The sequence below is a fragment of the Schistocerca nitens genome, chromosome 3, assembly GCF_023898315.1.
Source record: "Schistocerca nitens isolate TAMUIC-IGC-003100 chromosome 3, iqSchNite1.1, whole genome shotgun sequence".
Taxonomy (NCBI): Eukaryota; Metazoa; Arthropoda; class Insecta; order Orthoptera; family Acrididae; genus Schistocerca; species Schistocerca nitens.
The window spans coordinates 782,456,415-782,483,851 of record NC_064616.1 but is presented as its reverse complement, the minus strand read 5'-3'; the positions used below and the strand labels follow the sequence as shown (position 1 = coordinate 782,483,851).

The window sequence follows — 27,437 nt, the reverse complement described above, 5'->3', positions numbered from 1 at the left end:
CGCTCCTTCCGCATTCGACACACGGACACCACGCTAATTGATACTACATGTACCGTGCGTGTGTCTGACTAGCAGTCATTCCTCGTCAGGTGAAGCTGCTATCGCCTGAACGGGTTTATAACAGTAGTAAGTACGTGTTCATAATGTTCTGGCTGATCAGTGTATCTCTAGAGGAACAGTGGAATTTTGAAAAAAAAGGAATGATGACCCTTGGAATGTATTTTCGCTATATGCATTGTTTTGGTAGAAATTAGATTAAATTTTCAATGTTACATTTTCTTTGGTGCACAAATGCCGCTCAGCACCATATAAGCTTCATTTAGAGTTTTTCCTTTAAAAAAAGTATTTCATGCATAATGTAACCATACAGTTCCAATGACTCATTTCCGTCATTATATAGAAAGATGCATTTCAGATAATAGTTTGTATTTCGCACTTTTCCTGTTGCTGCTGTGGTTTTGTCGTCGAATGATTCATTCCCTGCAACTGTTAAGTTGCAACTAGCTAGGCTTCATGATAACTGTCGTTAATAGTTTCTAACTTCAGCTTTTTAGTAATCTGGAGCGCATTATCATAATGGTAACATTGTACTGTCCTTGGACTCTAGAATTTTTTGACTTATTTATTGCAACAGGTACGTATTTATAAACTTGTTGATAATTTTTATATGTAATTCAAACCAGACTCTTGGAGCAGCAGTGGCCAAGTTTTAATTCATTTGTATAACTCTTTAGTATGATTAATTTAGCTGTATACGGTCGCTAATTTTTCTTTGTTTTCAGGAAGAATCTGTATGTTTGGAATCTGGAGACATGCGCGTTGCTGAAAGTGCTGGATGCTCATTTTGGGAGGATAATCTCCCTGGAACCACTCACTATCGGAAACTGGAATTCAGTAAGTGGCGTATCTTTATTATGCAGCAGTTTTACAGTTGGAAGAATGTGAACTGTAATGATTCTCTCACCGAAATTTTTAGATGCTTCTAATTTAGAATGTACAGTCTTCATGAGCTTGAAGCACGAAGGTACAAATAGTGGGGCTGTATTCCAATTGAAAATTAAGGATACATTTGTATCTGTAGAGACAAAAAGATTACTCATGTCACTGAATGGGAAAAAAGCTTCATTACTTATGCTTCAGTTCGCTACCTTAGATATGGCGTCCCACTTTCAAAAAGTGTCAGCAAAGTGTTTTAAATGAAAGCAATTTGAACTGCTGTTTAAAAAGGTCAGTTTGCAATATGGCAGTGGAAGTCTTTATACTGCCTATGCAGCGACTATTGACAACCCGTGTTTCGAGTGGCATCGTCATCCGCAATATTCATCAGGCTGCGCCGTCGGTGTATTGGGCCACTCAGCAAGCACTTGTCGGGGGTGGGGAAGAGTGGGATGGCTATGAATGGAGAGGGGTACGGGGAGACGGCTAAGTCCTGTCCTGGCAACGGCGTAATGCAGGTTGCACAGCTAGCCATACAACCTTTCCTGTAGGGAAGTTCACTTTGAAAGAGACGAAAAAGTGGCACTGAATGTTGGGAAGACCATGTTGCCCATACCACGTGAAAGTAAATCTATAATATAGTATACGCTGTGTGTCGTATAGTAACTTAGGAAGGGTGGTTTCAGCTGCAAAATACAAATACGTAACTAATGCAGCAGCAGTGTGCTGCGACACAAAAAATTTATCATAATAAAGTAAGCAAAATACATTTGGCAAATTCTACACTCTTGCGTGCATACGTCTAATTCAGAAACAGCATATTGCACCCCTGAAGGTGTTTCAATTTAAAGCAAACGAAACTTAGTTGGAAAACTAAATGGGCTTTTAGAAGCCGCACTTTTGAATTAGAATTATAACATTAGTAACAACTAACAGACGACAAGTCACGTACTACAAAGGTTTACCCTTCTCCATACATTTGTTAGAATCATATACATCTTTGAGGTAGAAAAAAATGCTGTATAGACTTTAATTATTTGTATAACTGCTTATTTTGGTAATTCGTTGCCTTGCACCAAAAATATCCAAGAGTTTTACTGATGAAATTGATTTTTTAATATGAAGATACAAAGTTGCTAATGAAGTACAACAATAAACGTACCAATGTTTTAAGCTGAATATTTACAAATTGTAAATGCATTTCAGCAGTATTTCTTAATAAAATTTTTGTTAGTAATCTTTGTAACGAATTAAATCGTACGTAAATTTCAAAGCCAACTGAATTAAATTCCGTTGTAACGATAAATAAGCAACAGTTCGAGAAAATGTTCTTTTCCATTTCTAGTGTGCATGATGTATGAAACTAAAGCGTCCAGATCGACGGATAAGCCTGTATCTTCATAACAGTTTCTTCTGAAACATCTTTTTTGATTACAAATCATGTTTTAGTGCAATTAAACCCTTTACAACACTTAATGTCATCACCGAATGACACAGCTGATCGATAATAAGCTAATTTTTGGTACTTATTTTCTCTAGCCTCTCTTGATTTAAAATTGACGTAATAAAATGCACAGTGGACTGAACTTTTTTAAATCAGTATATGGCCAAGAAACTTTTCAGAAAGTGAATTAAAAAGAATATGTTATTGTCTAACAAGTTAGTAACTAAGTAGAAACAACTGTGAAACTTAAGCAGTACTGAGTCACTGTTGCAATACGCGATAACGATGTCTACAGTTGAGACTCTCTTAAATGTGACGGGAATTTAAGAAACAATGTTTACCAAAATTTATCCAGTGGAATATTTTAACGGCTAGTGAATTTTAAGATTGCCAGGGTATGAGAGAAAATTATTATGGAAATTGTTACGGTGTAAAACCAAGCGCCGGCACGCCAGTCGGGAACGATAGAGAAGAGATGACTGTGAAAAGACGTCAGCCAATCGCACGCTGACCGACCCCTGTCCAGGATGACATCGCAACAGCAGCGGCCCCTATGCGAAGAAGACGTAAGCGCCGCGACCGACTGGTCGCGGTCCAGTTTGATTGTAGCTTCAAGCTAGTGACTTGTATGGCAGCGACTTAGGTTGTCTGTACTGAAGAAACTTGACTATTTCGTATGTCGCCCTCTGCTTGCGACACATCTGTGTAGTTGCAAAGTTAAGCACTGTCTCTTTTCATTTTGTAATAAAACTCATTAATACAATTTGTTTGAATTGTTTGTCTAGCGAACCGAGTGCGCGGGATTTCCAGACTCCCCATATTCGACGACGAACATTTAGACATACAATTGACGACTAGACTGGATTTAACAGAAATATATTGTTTATAGAAGTCATTCTAATTCAAGGATTTGCTCTACATTGTTATGTTTCCAGTTATGTGGCTGCAGTATAGCTTCTTTATTCAGTAACTACCAAAAGAGGGAGACTTATCTTTTGTTTTAATCCTACTGAAAAGAAAAATATTTTACAAAATCGGTAACGGATCTCGGTGTAGTACCGACGATAAATTTTGTCAATTAAGGTCTTACAGATTTAATTTTCATATTTTGTCTTTAAGCGAGCAAAAATTTTGCTACAGGTCTCAAGGAAACCAGTCATGTAAGAGTGAGGTTTGAATTAATGTTGATATATGCCGTGCACATAATGCAGTAGTTAGATTCTTACCAAGATTTAGATATATTGACCCCCATGTAAAGCTCAGAAGACGAACCATTATATACAGTTGTAAAACCCCCGATAACGCCAGAAATTATTATGTGATCTGGGATAAAACGATAGAAGTGGAGTGAAGAACACAGAATGAACGTCGTTCAACTCGAATGCGTTTAAAAAAGCAGTATGTGTATGTAGAGAGAACGTAGTGGTTAGCTTGCGACAGTCACAAGCAAGAAACTGAAATCCAACGAGACAGAAACTGAAGCTGTTTGCGAGATTAGTTGGGCAAGGCTCAGTATCAAGGGCAGGAGTAAACTTATAACTGAATCATTTTATCGACTACCAGGTCCACTTCCAGATGTAACTGAAAACTTAACAGAAACCACCACTTCGCTACTATGTGAGTTCCGTAATGATACTGTCATTACCGGAGAAGATTTTTATCATCCAGTAATTAGTTGGGATAATTAAGCTTGCAGGTTTGTAAGTGCTGAGCGTAACAAGCAAAACTGTGAAATAATACCATTTGCCTTCTCTGAAAACTACTTAGAAGAAGTACTTCAGAAGCCTACTCAAGATAAAAATATTGGATCTGATATCAACAAATAAACCTGAATTCTTTGAGGGTGTCCACAATGAAACTAGTATCAGCAACCATGAGGCAGTTGTAGAAACAAGAACTGCCGAAGTTCAAAGGACAACTAAAACTATTAGATAGATCTATAGGTTCAGCTAAGTAGATAAACATCCAGTAGTGTAATATTTCAATGAGGAAATTGAAACATCTAGTTGGATAGGATGACGTAGGGGAACTATGACTGAAGTCCAATGAATAATTGACCAAGCACTGGATACATATGTACCTACTAGAATAGCTCGTGATGGTTCAAAAATGGCTCTGAGCACTATGGGACTTAACATCTGTGGTCATCAGTCCCCTAGAACTTAGAACTACTTAAACCTAACTAACCTAAGGACAGCACACACATCCATACCCGAGGCAGGATTCGAACCGGCGACCGTAGCAGTCGCGCGGTTCCGGACTGCGCGCCTAGAACCACGAGACCACCGCGGCCGGCAGCTCGTGATGGGAGAGACCCTCCACAGTATACAACACTGGTAAAATAACTTCTAAAGAAGCAGCGACTACCATACAATAGATTTAAAACGCAGAATAGGGCTATAGACAGAGAAATGCAAAATTAAGTACGTTTGACTGCCACTAGGGCTGTGCCTGAAGCTTTCAGTAACTAACACAGCAAAATCCAATCGCAAGACCTCTCACAAAATCCAGAGAAATTCTGGTTATCTGAAAAGGTAGTGAATGGCGTCAAACGAGCGGTTCTAGGCGCTTCAGTCTGGAACCGCGGGACCGCTCCGGTCGCAGGTTCGAATCCTGCCTCGGGCATGGATGTTTGTGATGTCCTTAGGTTAGTTAGGTTTAAGTAGTTCTAAGTTCTAGGCTACTGATGACCTCCGCTGTTAAGTCCCATAGTGCTCAGAGCCATTTGAATGGCGTCAAAGGTAGTGTCCAGGGCTAATGGATGACCAAAGAACTGAAACTGAGGATATCAAAGCAAAATCTAAGTTATGAACTCTCAAATGTTCCTTTACAAAGAAAAATACAAGATTATTACCACAGGTGAATTCTCACCTTACTGTTAAAACGAGTGGCATGGGTATTAGTGTCAGTCGAAATCGGTAACACTGAACAACTCGTTTCCAGTCATCCATTCGCCAGTGGCGTCGCTCTTTACGTCAGATAGCGTGTCACTTAGCATTGACTACCGAAATTTGTGACTATGGACGAGCTGCTCGACACTTGTATCCCGTTCTTTTCAACTCTTTACGCACAGTCATTTTGCTAGCTGGATTGCTGTTAGTTGGTTCAAATGGCTCTGAGCACTATGGGACTTAACTGCTGAGGTCATCAGTCCCCTAGAACTTAGAACTACTTAAACCTAACTAACTCAAGGACATCACACACATCCATGCCAGAGACAGGATTCGAACCTGCGACCGTAGCGGTCGCGCGGTTCCAGACTGTAGCGTCTAGAACCGCTCGCCTACTCCGGCCGGCTTGCTGTTAGCACTTTTGGAACTCACGAGTGATTCCTTCCTGTGACTTCATGCGATATTTTACAACCACCCTCCACAATGCTTGAAGCGACATACGGTCTGCCTGGTCTTGATTTAGCTGCGGTGTACGTGTGTAGCATTGGAAAGATTAAAACGTCCCTGATTGATTGTTGCTCACGTGACATCCAATGACTAGTCCACGTTCGTAGTCATTGAGTTCTTCTGACAGACTAATTCTGCTGTTAATGCTTCTCTACTGAGGACTCCTTTTATGTTCACATGTCCGCCTCACGTGACATCTAGTGGTTACGTGTACTGATGTGTTTTAGGTGATAACGTCGTCCATCGACCGCACGGTGAAGGTGTGGAACATCAACAACATCTTCGAGCAGGTGCACGTGATCGACCGGCACGAGGTGCAGGTGGACTGCGTGCGGGTGTGCCAGGAGGCGGGGCTGGCGGTGACGGTGACGCGCGGCTGCGTGGGCGTCTGGGACCTGCAGCTAGGCCGCCTGCTCGCCAGGCTCGCCGACAGCCCGCTCGGGGCCATCGTCACGCACGCCGAGATCACCCCCGACAGCAGGTAGCTCTCCTGTCTGCTGCACTGGGTGGACCGAACGAGGTGGCGCAGTGGCTAACACACTGGACTCGCATTCTGGAGGATGACGGTTCAATCCAGCATCCGGGCATCCTGAATTCGGTTTTCCGTGATTTCCCTAAATCGCTCCACGCAAATGCTGGGATGGTTCCTTTGAAATGGCACGGTCGACTTCCTTCCCCGTCCTTCCCTAATCCGATGAGACCGATGACCTGGCTGCCTGGTCTCCTTCCCCAAAACAACTCCAACCCAACCACTGGGTGGGGCGTAGTAAGCCATTAAGTTTAGCTGTTACAGTCAACCTATGCAGGATATTTATTGAAGCTTTCCTAGATACACTGACGGAAAAAATCGTAACACCAAAAAATAATAAGGGTAGAGTAATGAAATTTCGGGAATACATTTGTCTAGGTAACATATATAAATGTTCATCATTGCAAGAACACAGGTTAATGTAAGCACGAGGTAAGCCGTTGCAAATGTGAAATGCCAAGGTTAGGTTACAAAAGCGGTGCGTGGGCGAGCGTTATCCTGTTGGAAAACACCTTTTGGAATGTTGTTCCTGAATGGCTGCACAACAGGTCGAATTACCAGACTGACGTAAAAATTGGCAGTCAGGGTGCGTGGGATAACTACGAGAGTGAAACTTCCTGGCAGATTAAAACTGTGTGCCGGACCGAGACTCGAACGCTGGATCTTTGCCTTTGCGGGCAAGTGCTCTACCAACTGAGCTACCCATCATGACTCACGCCCCTCCTCACAGCTTTACTTCTGCCAGTACCTCGTCTCCTACCTTCCAAACTTTACAGAAGCTCTCCTGCGAACCTTGCAGAACTAGCACTCCTGAAAGAATGGATACTGCGGAGACATAGCTTAGCCACAGCCTGGGGGATGTTTCCAGAATGAGATTTTCACTCTGCAGCGGAGTGTGCGCTGATATGAAACCACGAGAGTGCTCCTGCTATCATACGCAATCACATCTCCCGACCGTAACTCCAGGTGCAGGACCAATGTGTCTAGCACGCAGACAGTTTGGTTGCAGGACCTCAAGTGGCCTCCTTCTAACCAACACACGGAAGAACACCGAGCCAGAACCAGCTTCCATCAGAAAACACAATAGACGTCCACCCTGTCCTCCACTGAGCTCCTGCGTGACACCACTGAAGTCGGAAATGGCGGTGGTTTGGCGTCAGTGGAATGCACGCCAAAGGGCGCCTGGCTTGGAGCTGTCCTTGAAGTAACCGATTTGTAACGGTTCGTTGTGTCACTGTGGTGCCAGCTGCTGCTGAAATTGCTGCTGCAGGTGCAGTACGATTTGCCAGAGCCATAGCCGAAAAAAAAATGGCTCTGAGCACTATGGGACTTAACTTCTGAGGTCATCAGTCCCCTAGAACTTAGAACTACTTAAACCTAACTAACCTAAGGACATCACACAAATCCATGCCCGAGGCAGGATTCGAACCTGCGACCGTAGCTGTCGCGCGGTTCCAGACTGTAGCGCCTAGAACCGCTCGGCCACCATATCAACTGTTCTTACCACACTGTTGGCCGGAGTTCATCTCTTCACCATCAGTTCTGCAGCTTTTGATGTACAGCCAACGGTCTGTGCGATCTGTCGGTATGATATTCCCACGTTTCTCATGCCGGACTCAAAGTCCAAAAGACGACGACAAAGCGCAACTGCATGTCCTCTGGACATGCTCTGTTGCAGTGTCCGCCTGAAAAGTTCCAGTAACATTAGACACCCAATAGTGATCAAGTGCTCACACATTGACACTGTCCAGTAACATTAATTTGACCACTTGTGTAAAACTTGAATAACCGCTGGGAGACATGCAGGAAGAGAGTCGATGAGATTCTAGAAGCTACCGACAGGCATATGGAGCCACGCTGACTCCAGTGCCGTGGCCAGATATGTTTCTCGGTCGAGGATCCATCACGCGAACAGTTGATATGGCTCCTTCCACAAGGACTACACCACAAAAAGATTGTAGGACTGTTCGAGTGGATCTGATGAATAGATGGATTTCAATAGCTGAGATCCTGGCAGGTAGCCAGAGAGTCACTACGAACCGTCGGGAACAGACTGCTGGCCGCTGGGTTGCGATTTCGAGTTGTTATGTGTCGTTTACCACTGACACCATACCACAGACAGCAGACTCTTGCATGGTGTGGGACCAGAGCCAACTGGGACAATGAATGGCATTTTGTAACTTTCAGCGATGAGTCTCGCTTCTGTTTGTGGCGGTCAGATCGACGCCACAGTGCCCGTAGATGACCTGGCGAGAACCCACAGGAAGCAGCGATTCTCGACACCTGTGCCTCTCCAGCTCCTGGGATCATGGTGTAGAGAGCTATTGGATATGACGAATGGACTGATTTGGTACTTTTTGAAGGGAGACTGAATTCCCACTAGTACACTGTGATCAAAAGTATTCGGACACCCCCAAAAACACGTTTTTCATACTAGGTGCATTGTGCTGCCACCTACTGCCAGGTACTCCATATCAGCGACCTCAGTAGTCATTAGACATCGTGAGAGAGCAGAATGGGGCGCTCTGCGGAACTCACGGACTTTGAAAGTGGTCAGGTGACTGGGTGTTACTTGTGTCATACGCCTGTACGCGATATTTCCACACTCCTAAACATCCCTAGTTCAACTGTTTCCGATGTGATAGTGAAGTGGAAACGTGAAGGGACACGACACGTACAGCACAAAAGCGTACAGGTCGACCTCGTCTGTTCACTGACAGAGACCGCCGACAGTTGAAGAGGGTCGTCATCAGACATCTATCCAGACCATCACACAGGAATTCCAAAATGCATCATGATCCACTGAAAGTACTATGGCAGTTAGGTGGGAGGTGAGAAAACTTGGATTTCATGGACGAGCGGCTGCTCATAAGCCACACATCACGCCGGTAAATACTAAACGACACCTCGATTGGTGTAAGGAGCGTAAACATTGGACGATTGAAAAGTGTAAAAACGTTGTGTGCAATGAGGAATCACGGTACATAATGTGGCGATCCGATGGCAGGGTGTGAGTGTGGCGAATACCCGGTGAACGTCATCTGCCAGCGTGTGTAGCGCCAACAGTAAAATTCGGAGGCAGTGGTGTTATGGTGTGGTCGTATTTTTCATGTAGGTGCTTGCACCCCTTATTGTTTTGCGTGGCACTATCGCAGCACAGGCCTGCATTGATGTTTTAAGCACCTTCTTGCTTCCCATTGTTGAAGAGCAATTCGGGGATGGCGATTGCATCTTTCAACACGGTCGAGCAGCTGTTCGTAATGCACGGCCTGTGGCGGAGTGGTTACACGACAATAACATCCCTGTAATGGACTAGCCTGCACAGAGTCCTGACCAGAATCCTATAGAACACATTTGGGATGTTTTGGAACGCCGCCTTCGTGCCAGGCCTCGCCGACCGACAACGATAACTCCCCCCAGTGCAGCACTCCGTGAAAGCCTAAGGGTGGGCCATCACCATACTGAATTCCAGCATTACCAGATGGAGGACGCCACGAACTTGCAAGTCATTTTCAGCCACGTGTCTGGATACTTCTGATCACAAAAGTGTATCTGAGAAGAATGGGTAAAATTTGTTTTTATATCCTTGATGACCAGGGTAGCGGAGAGTGTTGTACCTTGGTACATGTTTAGACTTTAGCCTCTAGCGAGCCCTGTAATAGAGATTTAATATGATTTTTAAAGGATAGCTTTCACTTTTTATGTGGTACAATCTTTTTCCGAAATTACAAATTTTGCTCTGGAAGTCATGGTTTTTCCAAATGCAAAAACATGCTCCACGATAGAACATGGTCACCTACCTAGGAACAAGTATTCGATTGGAATTTAGAAGCGTTGCAGCCAGCAAACTATTGTCAGTGCTGTATTTAATGCTCGATCGTTTGCATTATTACTCTTCTACACACCAATAATCATTAAGTGAAATCAAATTAAGCAGAAATATTAAACAAACACCAGTTACAAGTCAAATATATTTTGAAATAAAAAGTATAAGAAACTATCACAAATTTCTATCATTCAAGACACGTAAAACTGTTACATCAAAGAAATTCAGTTCATTCGCAAGTACCACATGTTCCATGGTAAAAGACCTTCTTCTGTTTCAAGATTAAAAATGATGCACAACCGACGAAGTACGGCTTAACTGTCCACAAGTTATATAAACAGTTCTAAAATATACAGCATTTTACTCACCATAAAATTCTGTACCTGAAGAATTAACAATATATTCCAAAAACATTAATACATTATACAGGCCGTATATGTGTGGGACATGAAACAGTTAGAAATGCGGCACAAAACACAACATGATGTCTAACATCAATAAAAACTGTAGAAAATGGCGGAAAATGCGTACTGCGGTATCTAGTGGGCATTCCTTTACTCGAATCTAAAACCTGCCACTAGAATAAAGTACCTACCAAAAATCATCTTTTACGTACAACATTTTCCCCTACTAAAATCCATATTCCAGCAGGATAATGCACGACCCCTCAGTTCACGCCAAAAACGCTTTAAATAGTGCAGTGATCCATCCAAGGTCTGTTTGACTCAATGTCCAGGCGTATCAAGGCCATTATTACGGCCAGAGGTGGTTGTTCTGGGTACTGATTTCTCAGGATGTATGCACCCTAATTGCGGGAAAATGTAATCACATGTCAGTTCTAGTAAAATATATTTGTCCAATGAATATCCGTTTATCATCTGCATTTCGTCTTGGTATAGCAATTTTAATGGCCAGTAGTGTATTAAATGCACCGAAACAATAGTTTGTCGAGCAGTTGGTTGGATCAACTCCATAATGTTTCAATAAAGAGATGATAGACTTGTAAAAGCCTTTCATCATTTAAATCCTTTTACTTGGGTTCTAACTGTGAAGTACAGCAGTTTCAATAAATGAAGGAACATTCCAATATAACTATAAGTTAAAACACGGATACTTGTTGATGCTACGAAAATTACGCAGAGTGAAATGAAGGCGACACGGCGCACATGAAACATGGAATCACGGCTCTACACAATTCATAATGCGGAGTGGTACAACCGCGAGGAGCAATGCCGCGCACGCAACGATGCGTGGAACTGATAATGATTCTTTTTATGAGCTCCATAAGAGCAAGGCTATTTCTGGGGATTAGGACTGCAAGCAATAACACACGTCTGCCATGATCATCCCGAGCATGCATTATGGGATTCAGACGAAAGATCGAGTTGGCTATCTCACTCGCTGATTTTTTAAAATGTAAAGATATCTGTACAAGACATGTCAGTCGATTTCGTAACCTGGGGCACAGGCTAACGAGCACTCATTAACATCAGGGATGTTGCAGTCAACAGTCTCACGTGGAAAGACATTTAGGTCTGAGCGTCCACCTGTAGATTTGTTATCTGTTAAAGTATACACACAGGCACTGACTCATTGGCAAGTATCCCTTTAACGGGAGTTCGTTGGAGAATGGCTTCTGGTTTCCGGCCAAATAAAAAAAAAAGATACTGTCATTTTGGTACCAAACCGGGACTCATCACTGAAGAGGACGGTCATCCATTGATCTGCAGTCTAGAGTACAGTTTTTGGCTAAATCCCTGTGACTAGGAGTGGGGCGTCCTGTAACAGTACAATAAAATGGGCCGCTACGAGACGGCTGTCTACAGAAACATCGAAACTTTGGGTTCGTAGCCCGTTATTTAGTCAAGAGCAACTGAAACATTCGTCGTTACGCGTAATCGTTCAATACTCTATAGAAGAATTGACGAGGTGTTTGCAAGAGTAGAGATTTTATTTGAATAACGGGGAGTGTGTGTCATGTTCCGTTAGTGCCCAGACTAGCTTGTAGCCAGTAAGTCTGAAGGAATTATAGAGAAATGTTTCTCATTTCTGTAACCGCGAATTTACCCCATACCAAAGGCGTATTACTTGTACTTTATGATAAAACCAACTGAAATGCACCTATTTGTAATACAGTTTCCTTACTGATAGTTGTCATGCCATTAGTTGGAAGTATATCATATACTGCACGTTGTTACAGATTCATCGTGTCCGCAGAATCTGGAAACATCTTGATATGGAACCGTCTAACTGAGCAAGTTCTGTTCAAAGACGAACAGCCTGGTGTTCAACAAATTACCCTACTAGAAGGTGGAGCCAAATTCCTGGCTGTTTCAAAGTCTGAAGCAACACAAGGAAGTAATGAAGGAATGCGTGTTAATGCGACAGGAGTCGTGCGGTCTATTCCTGGTAAGGAAAAGTGTTTGTTTGCTCTTATTAACTGAAACTGTATGTGTATGTTGTGATACCGTTTACTGTTTTACAATACCCAATGTCTTCAACGATCATTATTTAATCTTGCTGCAGCTTTTTAGTTTTACGGAGAGCACAGCATCCACACAGAATCGATGTTAATGACTGGACAGAAAATGTGTGGAGAATTATTGTATCATGCCAGTTTTGCTATATCCGATGGATTCAGCAAAGAGTAGCTCGGCTGTGCTATTGATAAGCATGGCTTAGCGGCGTGGCGCTGGTGCACCCCGGAACCTGTAGTCCATCATGTGCAATAAATTCTTATTTGCATTCATATCAAGCGATAGCGGTGTGTGGAATTTGGTTTGTATCCTCATTACTCAGTGAAGGGGATTTTACGCTGTTAAAAAATCTCACTGATCTGGAGGAAAAAATGTATAAGGAGTTTAAGGTTTTGTCGACAAAGTCGGGAAAGACTGAGCAAAGTCGGGAAAGAAAATCGTTCGTGTTCTTCTTGTGGGAACCAGACCGGCATTTGACTGAGAGCACACCATCGCATTGATGGCACGAACGAGTGCAAGTGACATAATAACCTAACGTATGTGCGACGTTAATTGGACGTATCAGTGTCAACGAGAGGCGCCCCAAACACTCGCTAAACATCCAAAAGCTCATCTAGGGCCAGTTGGTAATCAGGATCGGTGATTTCCAATGGTCTGCCAGTATGCGAAGGCGATATACAGCTCGAACATTAGCTGTACCGCAACTCATTCAATCGAGTCACCTGTTGACAGTCCTCTGTGGCCCAGCGAGGGACGTCACGACCCTGCAGTGGTTTCTCAGATGTATGCAGTGAGTTTCCGTATACAGTGGAAAATAATGATCGCCTCATTTCCCTTTGGTATTACACGCTTGGCAGCCCGTAAACTAAAAATTGATTTCTTCCTACGTTTATTGCTAAACATGGCTAATCGTGTTCGCAAAGCCGTAATGTTCACTATTCACTGTGGAAGCTAATGCTCCATAAACAAAAAACTCTTAATCTTCCATTTTTATTCCCTCCCCCTAATGCACTACCGCCCTTTATGCAATGAACTGAGGAATTTTCAATACAGTAAAAAGTGAAAGAAAGACTAAGTACCTCTCAGACTTCTTAAATCTACGTTATTCTGCAGTTACCATTTCAGCATCTAGTTGATGAAGTAAACGAACATTTTACTTAGTTTTGCTCTTTTGAAAGTCGTAGTATTGATATATACAGACGGCAGTATCACTCGATCAATACTACGTCTTGAATTTCGTCTTATCAGTCTTGTGACTTTCTGTCAGTTTCTTCTGTAGAAGGCACTGATTATGATATCTTTTTGCTTACTCGTGGACGAGAATCTGAATTCTGGCTTTGTCTGCCCCTTTAAGACACGTGAATTTTATTTTGTTGTTTTCAGCAGATCGCTATTCCACTGACCTCAGCTCACCAGATACTCTCAACTGATCAAAATGGAAATTCGGGATATCGTGACAATTGGTGGCACTGGAATCCTATGTGTTTTAGTAAACGTATCAGTTTCATTTTGAGATTTCCTGTTGTTATTTTGAAGTTACGGAAGTCGATTTTAACCTCATAGTTATTCCCGTAGATAATTAAATTTCTACGTAATGGGAAATTATGACACACTTCGTTTGACTGGTCACTTCGGGAGTAGGATTATCCCCAGAAATATCAGCGAGTTGTAGAGATTTACTATAATTGTTCGGATTCAAAATTTTGAACACGACATTATAATTTTATTTCTCTGTGCTCATAAAAAAGAGAGGAGTATATGAATGGCTAGAAACAACTTCTCTTGCCGGACCTAAATCAACAAATAGTATCTTTCAGAATTGTGATGAAGTTACCCCTAAACCTCGACACAGAATACGTACCTTCCGTACCTTCAGAATGACACGTAATTATAGTCTCTGTCGGATATAATGGGTGGTCAGAACTAATTATACAATCACTTTAAAAGAATTCCAGATCGTCAAGGACGCACACATTCTTCCAATGACTCTAAGTCTATGCTACTCTTAAATTCTTCGGATGTATAGTTAGAACAGGACAGCAATGAGAAACTTGTATTTAATGGAAAAGTAGATGGAAACTAGTATTTAACCGTGCCTTGATCGTGTAGAAATCATGGAAATGAGTGTAAAGGGAAGTGCAATACATGGAGAGAGGTTACAAACAGACGAGTATGAGGTCACGACAATCACAAACGGATCACATCGAAGATGGCAATTACATGATTATTCTAAACGATTCTGGACTAATGTCACTGTTGTTTCTTTAGAAATGGTGGGAGTTCTCTGTCTTCTTGGCTTCTGAAAGAGTAGCTCTCCACCTCTAACAATACCAGTACTGAAATGCTGTATTTCTGGAACCGAAAGTGACAGATCGACCCCAGTTGTTAGGATGTAAACCATTGCTTCCCCCGTCAGCAACTGGCACTAGCTGTGCTTTTGACAATAGCTGCAAGTTGGTTCGAGTCGTGTGTACATAAATATACTTATAAACAAAGGGATCAGTGCATAACTAGCGCCTGATAAGGCTGACTGGATTCTATTCTGAAATATACTGCGTGAAATCTGCTGCTGCCTTTAGCTAAACACTTCAATAACTTTAAGATTTCTGAAATGTTGCATATCGCACTATGTTTTTGTTGATGAGGTGTTTAAAATGTAAAAACAAAATAAGTGAATGGCTTACTGTCAAGAGACGGACCTCTCCACCTTTGATCTACATCGAACAGAGTACTTCACTTTTCGCTAGTTCGTGTCTTGTGTTGTTAACTATTTACAACATCCACCGTCGGTAGGATTAATGAGGAATACTTTAGAAATACTGTCTACTATATCTTAACGACTGAAATATTTTCATCACACTAAAGGCTTCATATTTTTACATCACGTGCTTTCTCAATGACGAAGATCCCTTTTTCTCGTCTGTTTGACACCCGTAAGATTTCCGGTACTAGACATCCTGTGAAAATGGAATCATTTTTCGAAACGCATCATTTCTGGTACACTAAAAAATTATTAAAAATAACTGGCGAGACAAATATATATTCTCCATTAGGAATGACCTAATCTGAATACTGAAATCCGGAGATAAAACTTGAGTCACACTACGGTGACTCACATTGATTTGTTGATTTTAGATATTATAGCAGCATTTGAAAATGACGTGCCGAAAGTGGTTAGTAATGTGAAATAATTGTTGCAGTAAAAGATTTGTTTCAATAAATTAAAAAGCCTGTGTTGGGAAATAGATTTAACCTTCACAAAAATAGCTCTCATGTTTCACTAGTTCTGCTGTCAATGGTCCATATTATTCTCCTTCGACGTAAACGGTTTCTGATTGAGTCAGGTCTCAATATTCTGTGTAGTATCCATAATTCAGCTTTTTAATTTGTTTAAATCTGTGAACAAATAATTTTATACAACATACTACTGGAAATTTTGGACTTATTTTGAATTGCGCTAGCGACTAGCAAATTAATATTGCGAAATTAAATTTCAGCACCTGCAGTTGCCTTCATACTATTGCTCGTAAATGCACTGGAGTTTGTTGCTACAAACCTTTTGAGATAATTGTTGCCCTTTTTACAGAAGGCACAAAACTATATTCATTCGAGTACCCAGTGAGATGTACTCCTGGTGTGCCCTTTAAACCTGGAGTTGTAACATGTGACGATAGTTACATTGTCGTGCTTGGGGCCGATAAAGGTGCAAGAGATTGTTTGTACGTTTATAATGCACGAACAGGCGCCAGTATGCATAAGATTCCTCTGAGAGCAGCTTCAGTTAAGGTAAGTGTTAGCTGGACATAAAATAATTATCGGTTAAATAGAAGTTTTGTCAAACTTTTTATAGGAAAGAAACAACCCAGTCCCTATAAAATCGTATCATATACTGAAGGCTCGTTTTATGGTTTAATTAGGGTGTCCCAAGAATGTTTTCGGTCTTGTAGTCACCATTGTTTACCATATATGTCAAGGACATACAGACGATTGCAAATATTCATCTGGCATAGTTCGCAAATGACAATGTGTGCTTTGCGAATGAACGCCAACATAACGCCAACATCGGAAGACTACAGACACAATTGAACCTCTCCACAGAACGGTGCGGACATAACAAGATTAAAATTAACCCGACCAAAACAAAGGCAATATGCTTTAACAAAATACGGCCATAACTAGATAACAACCTTACTACACAAGGCGGAGAGGTACCATGGGGCGCAACTGTCAAGTACTCGTACTTGGGAGTTACACTGGATCGTCACCTTTTTTAATATACATTTGCAAGACTTAAAAATGAAAGCCTGTGGCCTGTCGAGGGAACTGATGTCACTATTCTGCAGGAGGAAGCTACACATCTCAACAAAAGTTAGACTCTACACAGTAACTGTTCCAGCAAAAATCCTGTATGGATGCACATGACAAGGCCTCGCTAGCAAGCAAATACAGCTCATCCAACTATTACAAAATAAAGTCCTTCGGTGGATACTTAGGGCTTCACGATAGTCGTGTATCCAGACACTGCATGAGGAGCTCATTTTAGAACCTATTATGGACATTATCAAACTCAGGTTCACAAAAATTCATGAGCAATTAGACCAACTCAGGCACGTTATACATCACATCTGAGAAGTATGTATCCCCAGAGCAGAACCTTGGCATCGGTACAGAGTCCCCACGACATTAATTGAATAGGAAACTACACTACTGGCCATTAAAATTGCTATACCGAGAAGAAATTCAGGTGATAAACAGGTATTCATTGGACAAAAATATTATACTAGAACTGACATGTGATTACATTTTCACGCAATTTGGGCGCATAGATCCTGAGAAATCAGTACCCAGAACAACCACCTCTGGCCGTAATATCGGCCTTGATACGCTTGGGCATTGAGTCAAACAGAGCTTGGATGGCGTGTACAGGTACAGCTGCCCATGCAGCTTCAACACGATACCACAGTTCATCAAGAGTAGTGACTGGCATATTGTGACGAGCCAGTTGCTCGGCCACCATTGACCAGACGTTTTCAATTGGTGAGAGATCTGGAGAATGTGCTGACCAGGGCAGCAGTCGAACATTTTCTGTATCCAGAAAGGCCCGTACAGGACCTGCAACATGCGGTCGTGCATTAATCTGCTGAAATGTAGGGTTTCGCAGGGATCGAGTGAAGGGTAGAGCCACAGGTCGTAACACTGAAATGTAACGTCCACTGTTCAAAGTGCCGTCAATGCGAACAAGAGGTGACCGACACGTGTAACCAATGGCACCCCATACCATCACGCCGGGTGATTCGCCAGTATGGCGATGACGAATACATGCTTCCAATGTGCGTTCACCGCGATGTCGCCAAACACGGATGCGACCATCATGATGCTGTAAACAGAACCTGGATTCATCCCAAAAAATGACGTTTTGCCATTAGTGCACCCAGGTTCGTCGTTGAGTACACCACCGCAGGCGCTCCTGTCTGTGATGCAGCGTCAAGGGTAAACACATCCATGGTCTCCGAGCTAATAGTCCATGCTGCTGCAAACGTTGTCTAACTGTTCGTGCATATGGTTGTTGTCTTGCAGACGTACCAATGTGTTGACTCAGGGATCGAGACGCGGCTGCACGATCCGTTACAGCCGTGCGGATAAGATGCCTGTCATCTCGTCTGCTAGTGATACGAGGCCGTTGGGATCCAGCACGGCGTTCCGTATTACCCTCCTTAACCCACCGATTCCATATTCTGCTAACAGTCATTGGATCTCGACCAACGCGAGCAGCAATGTCGTGATACGTTAAACCGAAATCGCGATAGGCTACAATCCGCCCTTTATCAAAGTCGGAAACGTGATGGTACGCATTTCTCCTCCTTACACGAGGCATCACAACAACGCTTCACCAGGCAACGCCGGTCAACTGCTGTTTGTGTATGAGAAATCGGTTGGAAACTTTCCTCATGTCAGCACGTTGTAGGTGTCGCCACCGGCGCCAACCTTGTGTGAATGCTCTGAAAAGCTAATTATTTGTATATCACAGCATCTTCTTCCTGTCGATTAAATTTCGCGTCTGTAGCACGTCATCTTTGTGGTGTAGCAATTTTAATGGCCGGTAGTGTAGAAATGAGACACTAAAAATAAAGAAACAAACACTCGGGGGGGGGGGGGGGGGGGAGACTTACGCACCTGTGGTTCTTACAGGATCTTCTAAAGTGTAATAAATAAAGTGAAAATTAAACCTTACCATGTTATCGCGAAGCAAACATCTCTGTAGAAACGATGGTGCTTAACTGGTATTGTCATGCTTCGGTTCGTTATGAAATGATAGCAAATGATCGGCGACAGGATGTCGGGAAAATCGTACAGTCTGTGAATGCCGCCCATAAAGCGACTACACACGCAAAACTAACACTCGCGACTCTTAAAGAAGACAACTAGGGCAGTCATTCAAATATTGTGTGCAATAATGAAACCGTCACCTAAGATGGATACACGAAATCATACCAACAATCAGTTATGCCGAGAAAACCTCAGAAATCCTGCTTGCATAAATTTTGCGTTTTTCCTTTGAACGCTCTCTTATTGTCATATTATCACTAGCCATCTAGACTTATTACTGAAATTTCTGTAGGCACATTCGGAATAACAGTCTTTTTAAACTTATATTCAAAATAGTGTCGGTCAATACAAAATGGAAACAGCATTTCATCTTCACTCTGTTATCAGCATGTGAAAATAAAATGACTGCAAAGCTGTGAAGAATACTAAATTTTTTTCAAAGTATTGACTTCAGCTAACTGTAATTTTTATGTTAATTTCGGAGACTTATTGAACAAAAGAATAGCATTTTATCTCTGAGGAAATTTTTAACTAAAACTGGCTCCAATAACTACTATACCTACACGAAATTACCCGTGATATTTACATGGATGAATTTTCTAGAGTTTCTGATAAATCATTATTTAACTAATTTATAATCACTTGAATATCAGGATGATTTTTCCAATTTGCCTTTTCATATGTTGCCATTCTTTGCAGGATGTCGTGAGTTTAATAGCAATGCCCCACAAAGCTCAACTCGTTGCACTAATTGATGCGGAAAAGGGCAGTATTATTGATATAAGACAGAAACGTGTTGTGAGAAGTGTTCCAAAATGGGGAGGAAGCTGTACGAAAGATGGGAAATTTGGACTGTACGCCCCTTCAAGGTAATTTCTGATTGTCTGTTATTAACACAATTTTGAGGCTATGGCTTCACGTTATGGCATATTACTCACGGTTGTTACTGTTACAAATAAATTAATCTTATAGCAGTGAAAAGTTACGGTTGATCTTCTTGGATAACATAAGTTAAACAGTTCATTCCGTAACTAGTAAAGTGAGACAAACTCGAAAGGAATGAATTCGTGAGTTCAATAAACTTTTAGATTACGTTACCTAGGTGTAGTTTTTATGGGGCTTTTCATACTTAGGTGTATTTTTGGCTGATCCTGTCTGTACTTAATGATCCCGTTGTCGACGAGCACCGTCCCATACTTTCGACACAGGAAAAAAAGTAGGGCACGATTTAGGGGACGCATCAGCAACTGGTACGAATGACTTCTCCCACCCAACCAATTTATTGTCTATGTTAAACTAACTCTGACGGCAGAAACGTCATTTGGCCATAGAAACATCTACGGAAAACTGTTCTGTCGAACAGATTTTTATTAAAACAATAACTGCGATGTACGAGATACAACAGCAATATGTGAGCCGAAATGACAAGCAAAATGCTGCGGAAGCGACCGGTACGTGCAGCTAACGTGTAATACGTTAGCGATAGAGCCGATATCTTCGCGTTGAAAACTTTCCGCCGTTAGCATGGCGAACGAAGCACAAGTAGGGTTCAGACTCGCTACCAGGAGGAATAGCACAGCTCGGAATAGTATGCCGACCAAAAACGTTCCATATGTTAATGCATGGAGAGTAAACACAAACAAGGTCGTCTGCGAATGGCGCTGAAGTCGCTGCGATAGCAGTAACGTCGCTTGGCGGATCGTCTCAGCTACAGCGTGACCGTAAGGAACCATATTGTGATGGCGGTCAGATCTTACACCGCCACAAAAACAGTTGTAGCTAAACTTTGGGCTGTATCCAGCTACAAAATCTATAGTGGACGTAGGTATGGAATGGTGGATAAATATTATTATCAGAGAAGTACATGTGAGGATTAGTTATTGGAATCGTTTGAATATCTCTACTTACTGGAGGAATGCAGATGAGTTTTCTCTTAATCCCTGCTTCATTACATTTATCACGCCAATCCCACGTAGGTAATACGTGTAGGATCCCATTGGAACGACATTTCATGTGCTTAATACTCTCAAGAACGTGGTGAAGAAGGAAGAATAAGATTTAGTAACCGTCGAAACCACATCATTGGAGAAAGTGTGCTCGGTCAATTGCAGGAGAAATGGGTAGTGAAGCGGGCGTGGTACTTTTGAAAGAACCGTCCAGGTATTCACCTTCATTTATTATGGAGACAATAGAAAACCTCAGCCCGAATGTTAGGACGGCGATCAAACCGCTTCGTCATCCATATCTCTCGATTTTGTTCTGATGAATAACTCGTATTTTTGTCAACTTGCATATGACAGATCTGAAGTTTCTTTGTTTCTCTGTTTGGTGTAATGAATTTGTGCATTAACACAAATTATGTGGAACTCATTTTGTGTACTAACGTCCTGCTGCACCTGTATTCAGTGATTAACGTTTTATTTAGTCGTTGAAGACCGACATTTGCCGTCCGCGGTGGTCTCGCGGTTCTAGGCGCACAGTCCGAAACCGTGCGACTGCTACGGTCGCAGGTTCGAATCCTGCCTCGGTCATGGATGTGTGTGATGTCCTTAGGTTAGTTAGGTTTAAGTAGTTCTAAGTTCTAGGGGACTGATGACCACAGCAGTTGAGTCCCATAGTGCTCAGAGCCATTTGAACCATTTTGAACCGACATACCATTTTCATGCAGAGGCAGACGGATGGGGTTTGCGACACTGTGGGAAGGACATAGTTCCACTTTCGCATACTACTTCAACTGAGGCCGCATTCTGATTTGGAATGAGAAATGTGTGTTTCACAACAAATCAACGGACCAGCTGTCCCAGCTGTTATTTCCTCCACAGCAAGAATCTGCCTCACTGGGAGCCGAATTCTTATACTGCCAAGAAGTGTTTCTCTGGAGCAGATGGTCCTATCGTTAGACGCCATGTTGAGACACTTTAACTGAGTGCTACAGGCACTAGAAGGTCAATAAGACTGCCGGCTAGTCGGAGAAGCAGTTAATGATCTGTTTGCTCGCTAATTGCGACAATCAAATCATCCGGAATTACGGCAACTCGTAATTGCGATCGCGTCCGGACCAGCGACGGCTCCGCTTCTAGGGAAATCTACCACGTTCTACTGCCATGTGCCGTCATTAGGCGGTGTTTATATCGCTCGCCCTCAGTTACACGCTTTATTGCTTCATTTTGTATGCGCCTGCTGATTATCGATGTGCATAATCTTTCTTTAATGTGTTCAAGCCTCCCGTCCACTTATAACTATCTTGTATCCACACATTTTGTCATCTATTTCAGTGCCTTTTTACGTGATCTGTCGAGTGAGATTCATTATTAATGTGGGCCTGAACGAAAATATACATATTTGATTGAGTCTCTAATAGATCCTTATTTATTATGAATGGACAAAACTCAACAGTGGTGTAAAATACACATGATTGTAGAATATCACACCAGTGCCATATGTTTTTCTCATTCATCTGCTATATACAGGGTGGTCCATTGTAAGTGACCGGGCCAAATATCTCACGAAATAAGCTTCAAACAAAAAAACGACAAAGTACGAAACTTGCCTAACTTGAAGGGGGAAAGCAGGTGGCGCTATGGTTGGCCCGCTACATGGTGCTGCCATAGGTCAAACGAATATCAGTTGCGTTTTTTTAAATAGGAACCCCCATATTTTATTACATATTCGTGTAGTACGTAAAGAAATATGAATGTTTTAGTTGGACCACTGTTTTCGCTTTGTGATAGATGGCGCTGTAATAGTCACAAACATATGGCTCACAATATTAGACGAACAGTTGGTAACAAATGGCTCAAATGGCTCTGAGCACTATGCGACTTAAATTCTGAGGTCATCAGTCGCCTAGAACTTAGAACTAATTAAACCTAACTAACTTAAGGACATCACACACATCCATGACCGAGGCAGGATTCGAACCTGCGACCGTAGCGGTAGTTGGTAACAGGTAGGTTTCTGTAATTAAAATACAGAACGTAGGTACGTTTGAACATTTTATTTCGGTTGTTCCACTGTGATACATGCACCTTTGTGAACTTATCATTTGTGAGGGCGCATGCTGTTACAGAGTGATTACCTGTAAATACCACATTAATGCAATAAATGCTCAAACTGATGACCGTCAACCTCAATGCATTTGGCAATACGTGTCACGACATTCCTCTCAACAGCGAGTAGTTCGCCTTCCGTAATGTTCGCACATGCATTGACAGTGCGCTGACGCATGTTGTCAGGCGTTGTCGGTGGATCACGATAGCAAATATCCTTCAGCTGTCCCCAATGAAAGAAATCCGGGGACGTCAGATCCGGTGAACGTGCGGGCCGTGGTATGGTGCTTCGACGACCAATCCACCTGTCATGAAATATGCTATTCAATACCGCTTCAACCGCACGCGAGCTATGTGCCGGACATCCATCATGTTTGAACTACATCACCATTCTGTCATGCAGTGAAACATCTTGTAGTAACATCGGTAGAACATTACGTAGGAAATCAGCTTACGTTGCACCATTTAGATTGCCATCGATAAAATGGGGGCCAATTATCCTTCCTCCCATAATACCGCACCATACATTAACCGCCAAGGTCGCTGATGTTCCATTTGTCGCAGCCATCGTGGATTTTCCGTTGCCGGTTGACGTTACCGCTGTTGGTTAGTGACGCTTCGTCGCTGAATAGAACGCGTGCAAAAAATCTGTCATCGTCCCGTAATTTCTCTTGTGCCCAGTGGCAGAACTATACACGACGTTCAAAGTCGTCGACATGCAATTCCTGATGCATAGAAATATGGTACGGGTGCAGTCGATGTTGATGTAGCATTCTCAACACCGACGTTTTTGAGATTCCCGATTCTCGCGCAGTTTGTCTGCTACTGATGTGGGGATTAGCCGCGACAGCAGCTAAAACACCTACTTCGGGCATCATCGTTTGCTGCAGGTCGTGGTTGACGTTTCACATGTGGTTGAACACGCCCTGTTTCCTTTAATAATGTAACTATCCGGCGAACGGTCCGGACTCTTGGATGATGTCGTCCAGGATACCAAGCAGCATACATAGCACACGCCTGTTGGGCATTTTTATCACAATAGCCATACATCAACACGATATCGACATTTTCCGCAATTGGCAAACGGTCCATTTTAACACGGGTAATGTATTACGAAGCAAATACCGTCCGCACTGGCGGAATGTTATGTGATACCACGTACTTATACGTTTGTGACAATTACAGCGCCATCTATCACAAAGCGAAAAAAGTGGTCCAACTAAAACATTCATATTTCTTTACATACTACACGAATATGTAATAAAAATGAGGGTTCCTATTTTAAAAAAACGCAGTTGATATCCGTTTGACCTATAGCAGCGCCATCTAGCGGGCCAACCATAGCGCCATCTGATTTCCCCCTTCAAGCTAGACGAGTTTCGTTCTTTGCAGTTTTTTCGTTTGATGCTTATTTCGTGAGATATTTGTCCTGGTCACTATCAATGGATCACCCTGTATAAAGGAGACTGTATGTGTGTATCTTTGTGTGTTTAGTATCTCTTCCCCAACCCCTTGATCGATTCCAACCAAATTCGGCACACAAACAACAGTCTTTACAAGTATCAGCAGTGTAGGGTTTATATCCTCCTAGCTCCAATAGGAGCAGATATATGGGCAAGAATGTTTTTTTCCAGTCTCTGTTGTATAGGCTGCCCTGCACAACAGGCATGTTGCATGGAAACCGTATCAGTCAGCGAAGTCAACTTGCTTTACAGGGCAACCTACTTGTCAGGGACAAGAAGAGGTTTTCTGGGACCCAACATTTAGACTGCCTTACATGACACGGGTGTTGTGTTTGGAGAAATACTGGATTGCTTTATCGACCTGCATTGAATGGTAGCCTGTATGCCAGAGGCAAATAAATGATTTTCAACCCCCTGATGTGTAACTTACCCTGCATGACAGGCATGTTGTGCATGTGCTGTTGGCCTTTTTTATTGAACTGTATTGCAGGGGATATCGCGCCGATGGGTGTGGCTGGGGGCAGGTTGAGAAGGACAGAACAGGGGATGGACAGAGTGAGGGGAGTTGGAATTGGACAGAGAGAGGGGAGAGCAGGAGATCCATGAGGCAGGTGGAATGTGCAGAAGGGTGACTAGGCAGGTGGACAAGAAAGAGGGGGAGGTAGAGATGGAAAGAGAGAGGTGGAGGAGGATATGGCCAAATGAAGGCGGGAGGAAGATATAGTCAGAGAGATGGGTGGAGGAAATGGACAGAGAGAGTGGTAGGAAGAGATGATGGAGAGAGTGGGCTTGATAAGATAGGCAGATAGAGGTGGGAGGATAAGGTAGAGAGACAGAGGGAGGGAGAGGCGGACACAGAGAGGGAGAGGAGGAGGAGGTGTGTTCAGTGTATGTGTTGAACGCAAATGTTAGTAATATGTAAGGTATTTTAGCAAGAACCGGCAGGATAGCCAATTGATGCGATCCTCATTTCATTGGAGTTACGCTATCACCTTTCGTCCTTAATCTATCATCACACGTGGTCTAATCCACTGGTATTGAGAAGCCAAGGTCGGATCACAGCTGTAGTTGGAGATGAAGTTCATGCTTTAGCACAGTCAGGACAGGTTGTAGGGTGGTGGTTGCTCGTTCCCAAGCCACACAGCTAAGAATGCGGTTACATCTCTTCACATTGGGAGATTTCGGCTGTTGGAATCGCAACTGTTAATGAGTATATAAACTGGCCTTGCCAAAGAGCTATTCGATTGTGACAACTGAGGATCGATACACGTGCATGCCAATCTTGGGCTCTGTGGCAGTATCCTTGACATCTGCGTTTTGTCAGTGGTTGTTATTGGTCTCCCCCAAATATATCATGATGGTCCACTCCATATTTCCGTTAGAAACATGTCTTGTAAATCACAGGACTATCTGCCATCTGTGACCTGCCTTTTATAAAGTTCGGAAATCTGCCAGTACCGAATGTAAGACGTAAAAACGTTTGCGGTAGCCTTTCAGACTGCGCTAAACATGGCTGCCATCTATGCTAGCGATGTAAAGCGCCTCGACTCGGCGGTTTCAGGCTGTTGTGATTTCTAGTATGAGTTTCAGAGTGCCCTACTGGATCTTCGAAGGAAAAATTTCATTGTCGTAATAATTCCTACCTCGGCCTTCCAATACTGTCCAGTTGGTGAATGTGAGATAACAGACAGAGAGTCAAAAGCAAAATTCCTACCTCGGCCTTCCAATACTGTCCAGTTGGTGAATGTGAGATAACAGACAGAGAGTCAAAAGCAAAGAGTGCAGTGGATGAAGAGATGGTATTTCAATTTCATGCAAATAGCAAGGTATGGTTATTGTTTGCGATTCGCAAGTGCAGTGAAGGCCAGACAAAGTTGAAGAGTATACCTGTATCTTTTTTCCTTTGGCTGATCAGGCACGTCGGCGGGTATGAGATATTCTCTGCTACTTCGCGTATTTTGTGAACTAAGACCTCTGGATGCATTATCTTACAGAGACGATTAAATCCCTACTCAACCAATCGGTCGGTATGAATTCTTTCGAATGGATGTAATGGGTAATTTTCTGTTTCTACGTGTTTTCCTTGTCAGATAACAATTCTGGCTTTCTGCTATCGAGAAGACTTACCTCTTCCCTCTACTGACAATTAACATACAGTGATGTTCCCACGTCATTGCTTTCATAATGTCAGCCTAAGTGTATTTTTTGGACTTTTTCAATGGTATTTCCCCTCACTAGATGCTTAAATGCAATAGCGAACCTAATTGTGGCCTCAGCTCCTAAATTTTGTTTACTTCCATTTCGGATCTAGGTACTGCGTAATGCGATAGCGATTTCAGTATAATATGCACTTTTCATCACTTACATCTTCTAGGTACCAAAATTCTTCTGCATCAGGATACCTAAAAAGAATCACGTCAGAGAATATGCAGTAAGTTTTTCAATTCTTGTTAGTACTGAGAGACTGTGGAATAATGTATCACAATGTCAGCGTTATGTCTCGTATAAGTAGGTGAGTGACAAACTGTATCGTTGCTTGGGGTGCCCGTCAGCGGTCGCTGCTTATACATGTTCACCTTCAAGGATCACGTCACCAGATAAGAATCTGATATACTACCGCAGCATGATTTGTTCATTTACTATGTTAAACCAAGGAAAACATATGCTGATATATTCAGGCGCCTCTGCTGTTTTACAGTCAATTTTAAACATAGAAACGAAACCTTATGTCGTAGATTGTACGCGGTCGTACTATATACATTTACACAAATGATTGCTTCGTAGTGTGCATGAATAATAATTTCGTGTGACTCATAACTAAATGCAAGTCTTACTATGAAACGCTGCTCCAAAGCATTTAACTTCAGTCTCGCTGTGTATTTTATTCACAAGCTTCTCATTGAGTCTCATTAGATAGCCCGTTCCAGGATTTTCGCATTTGAAAATCTAATGTGGTCACTGGCCTCGAGATCACTGAGGCGATCGTTT

The 27,437-nt window shown here is 42.6% G+C and overlaps 1 protein-coding gene across 1 annotated transcript in view; it reads left to right on the top strand.

Moving 5' to 3' along the window:
- LOC126249761 (NACHT and WD repeat domain-containing protein 2) overlaps positions 1-27,437 on the top strand; it is a 253,964-nt gene that overhangs the window by 191,956 nt on the left and 34,571 nt on the right. Inside the window, exons 22-26 of the mRNA XM_049951451.1 lie at positions 783-894; positions 6,006-6,259; positions 12,334-12,542; positions 16,197-16,396; positions 19,637-19,806. Coding sequence (XP_049807408.1) covers positions 783-894; positions 6,006-6,259; positions 12,334-12,542; positions 16,197-16,396; positions 19,637-19,806 — 945 coding nt within the window. The remainder of the gene's footprint in view (positions 1-782; positions 895-6,005; positions 6,260-12,333; positions 12,543-16,196; positions 16,397-19,636; positions 19,807-27,437) is intronic.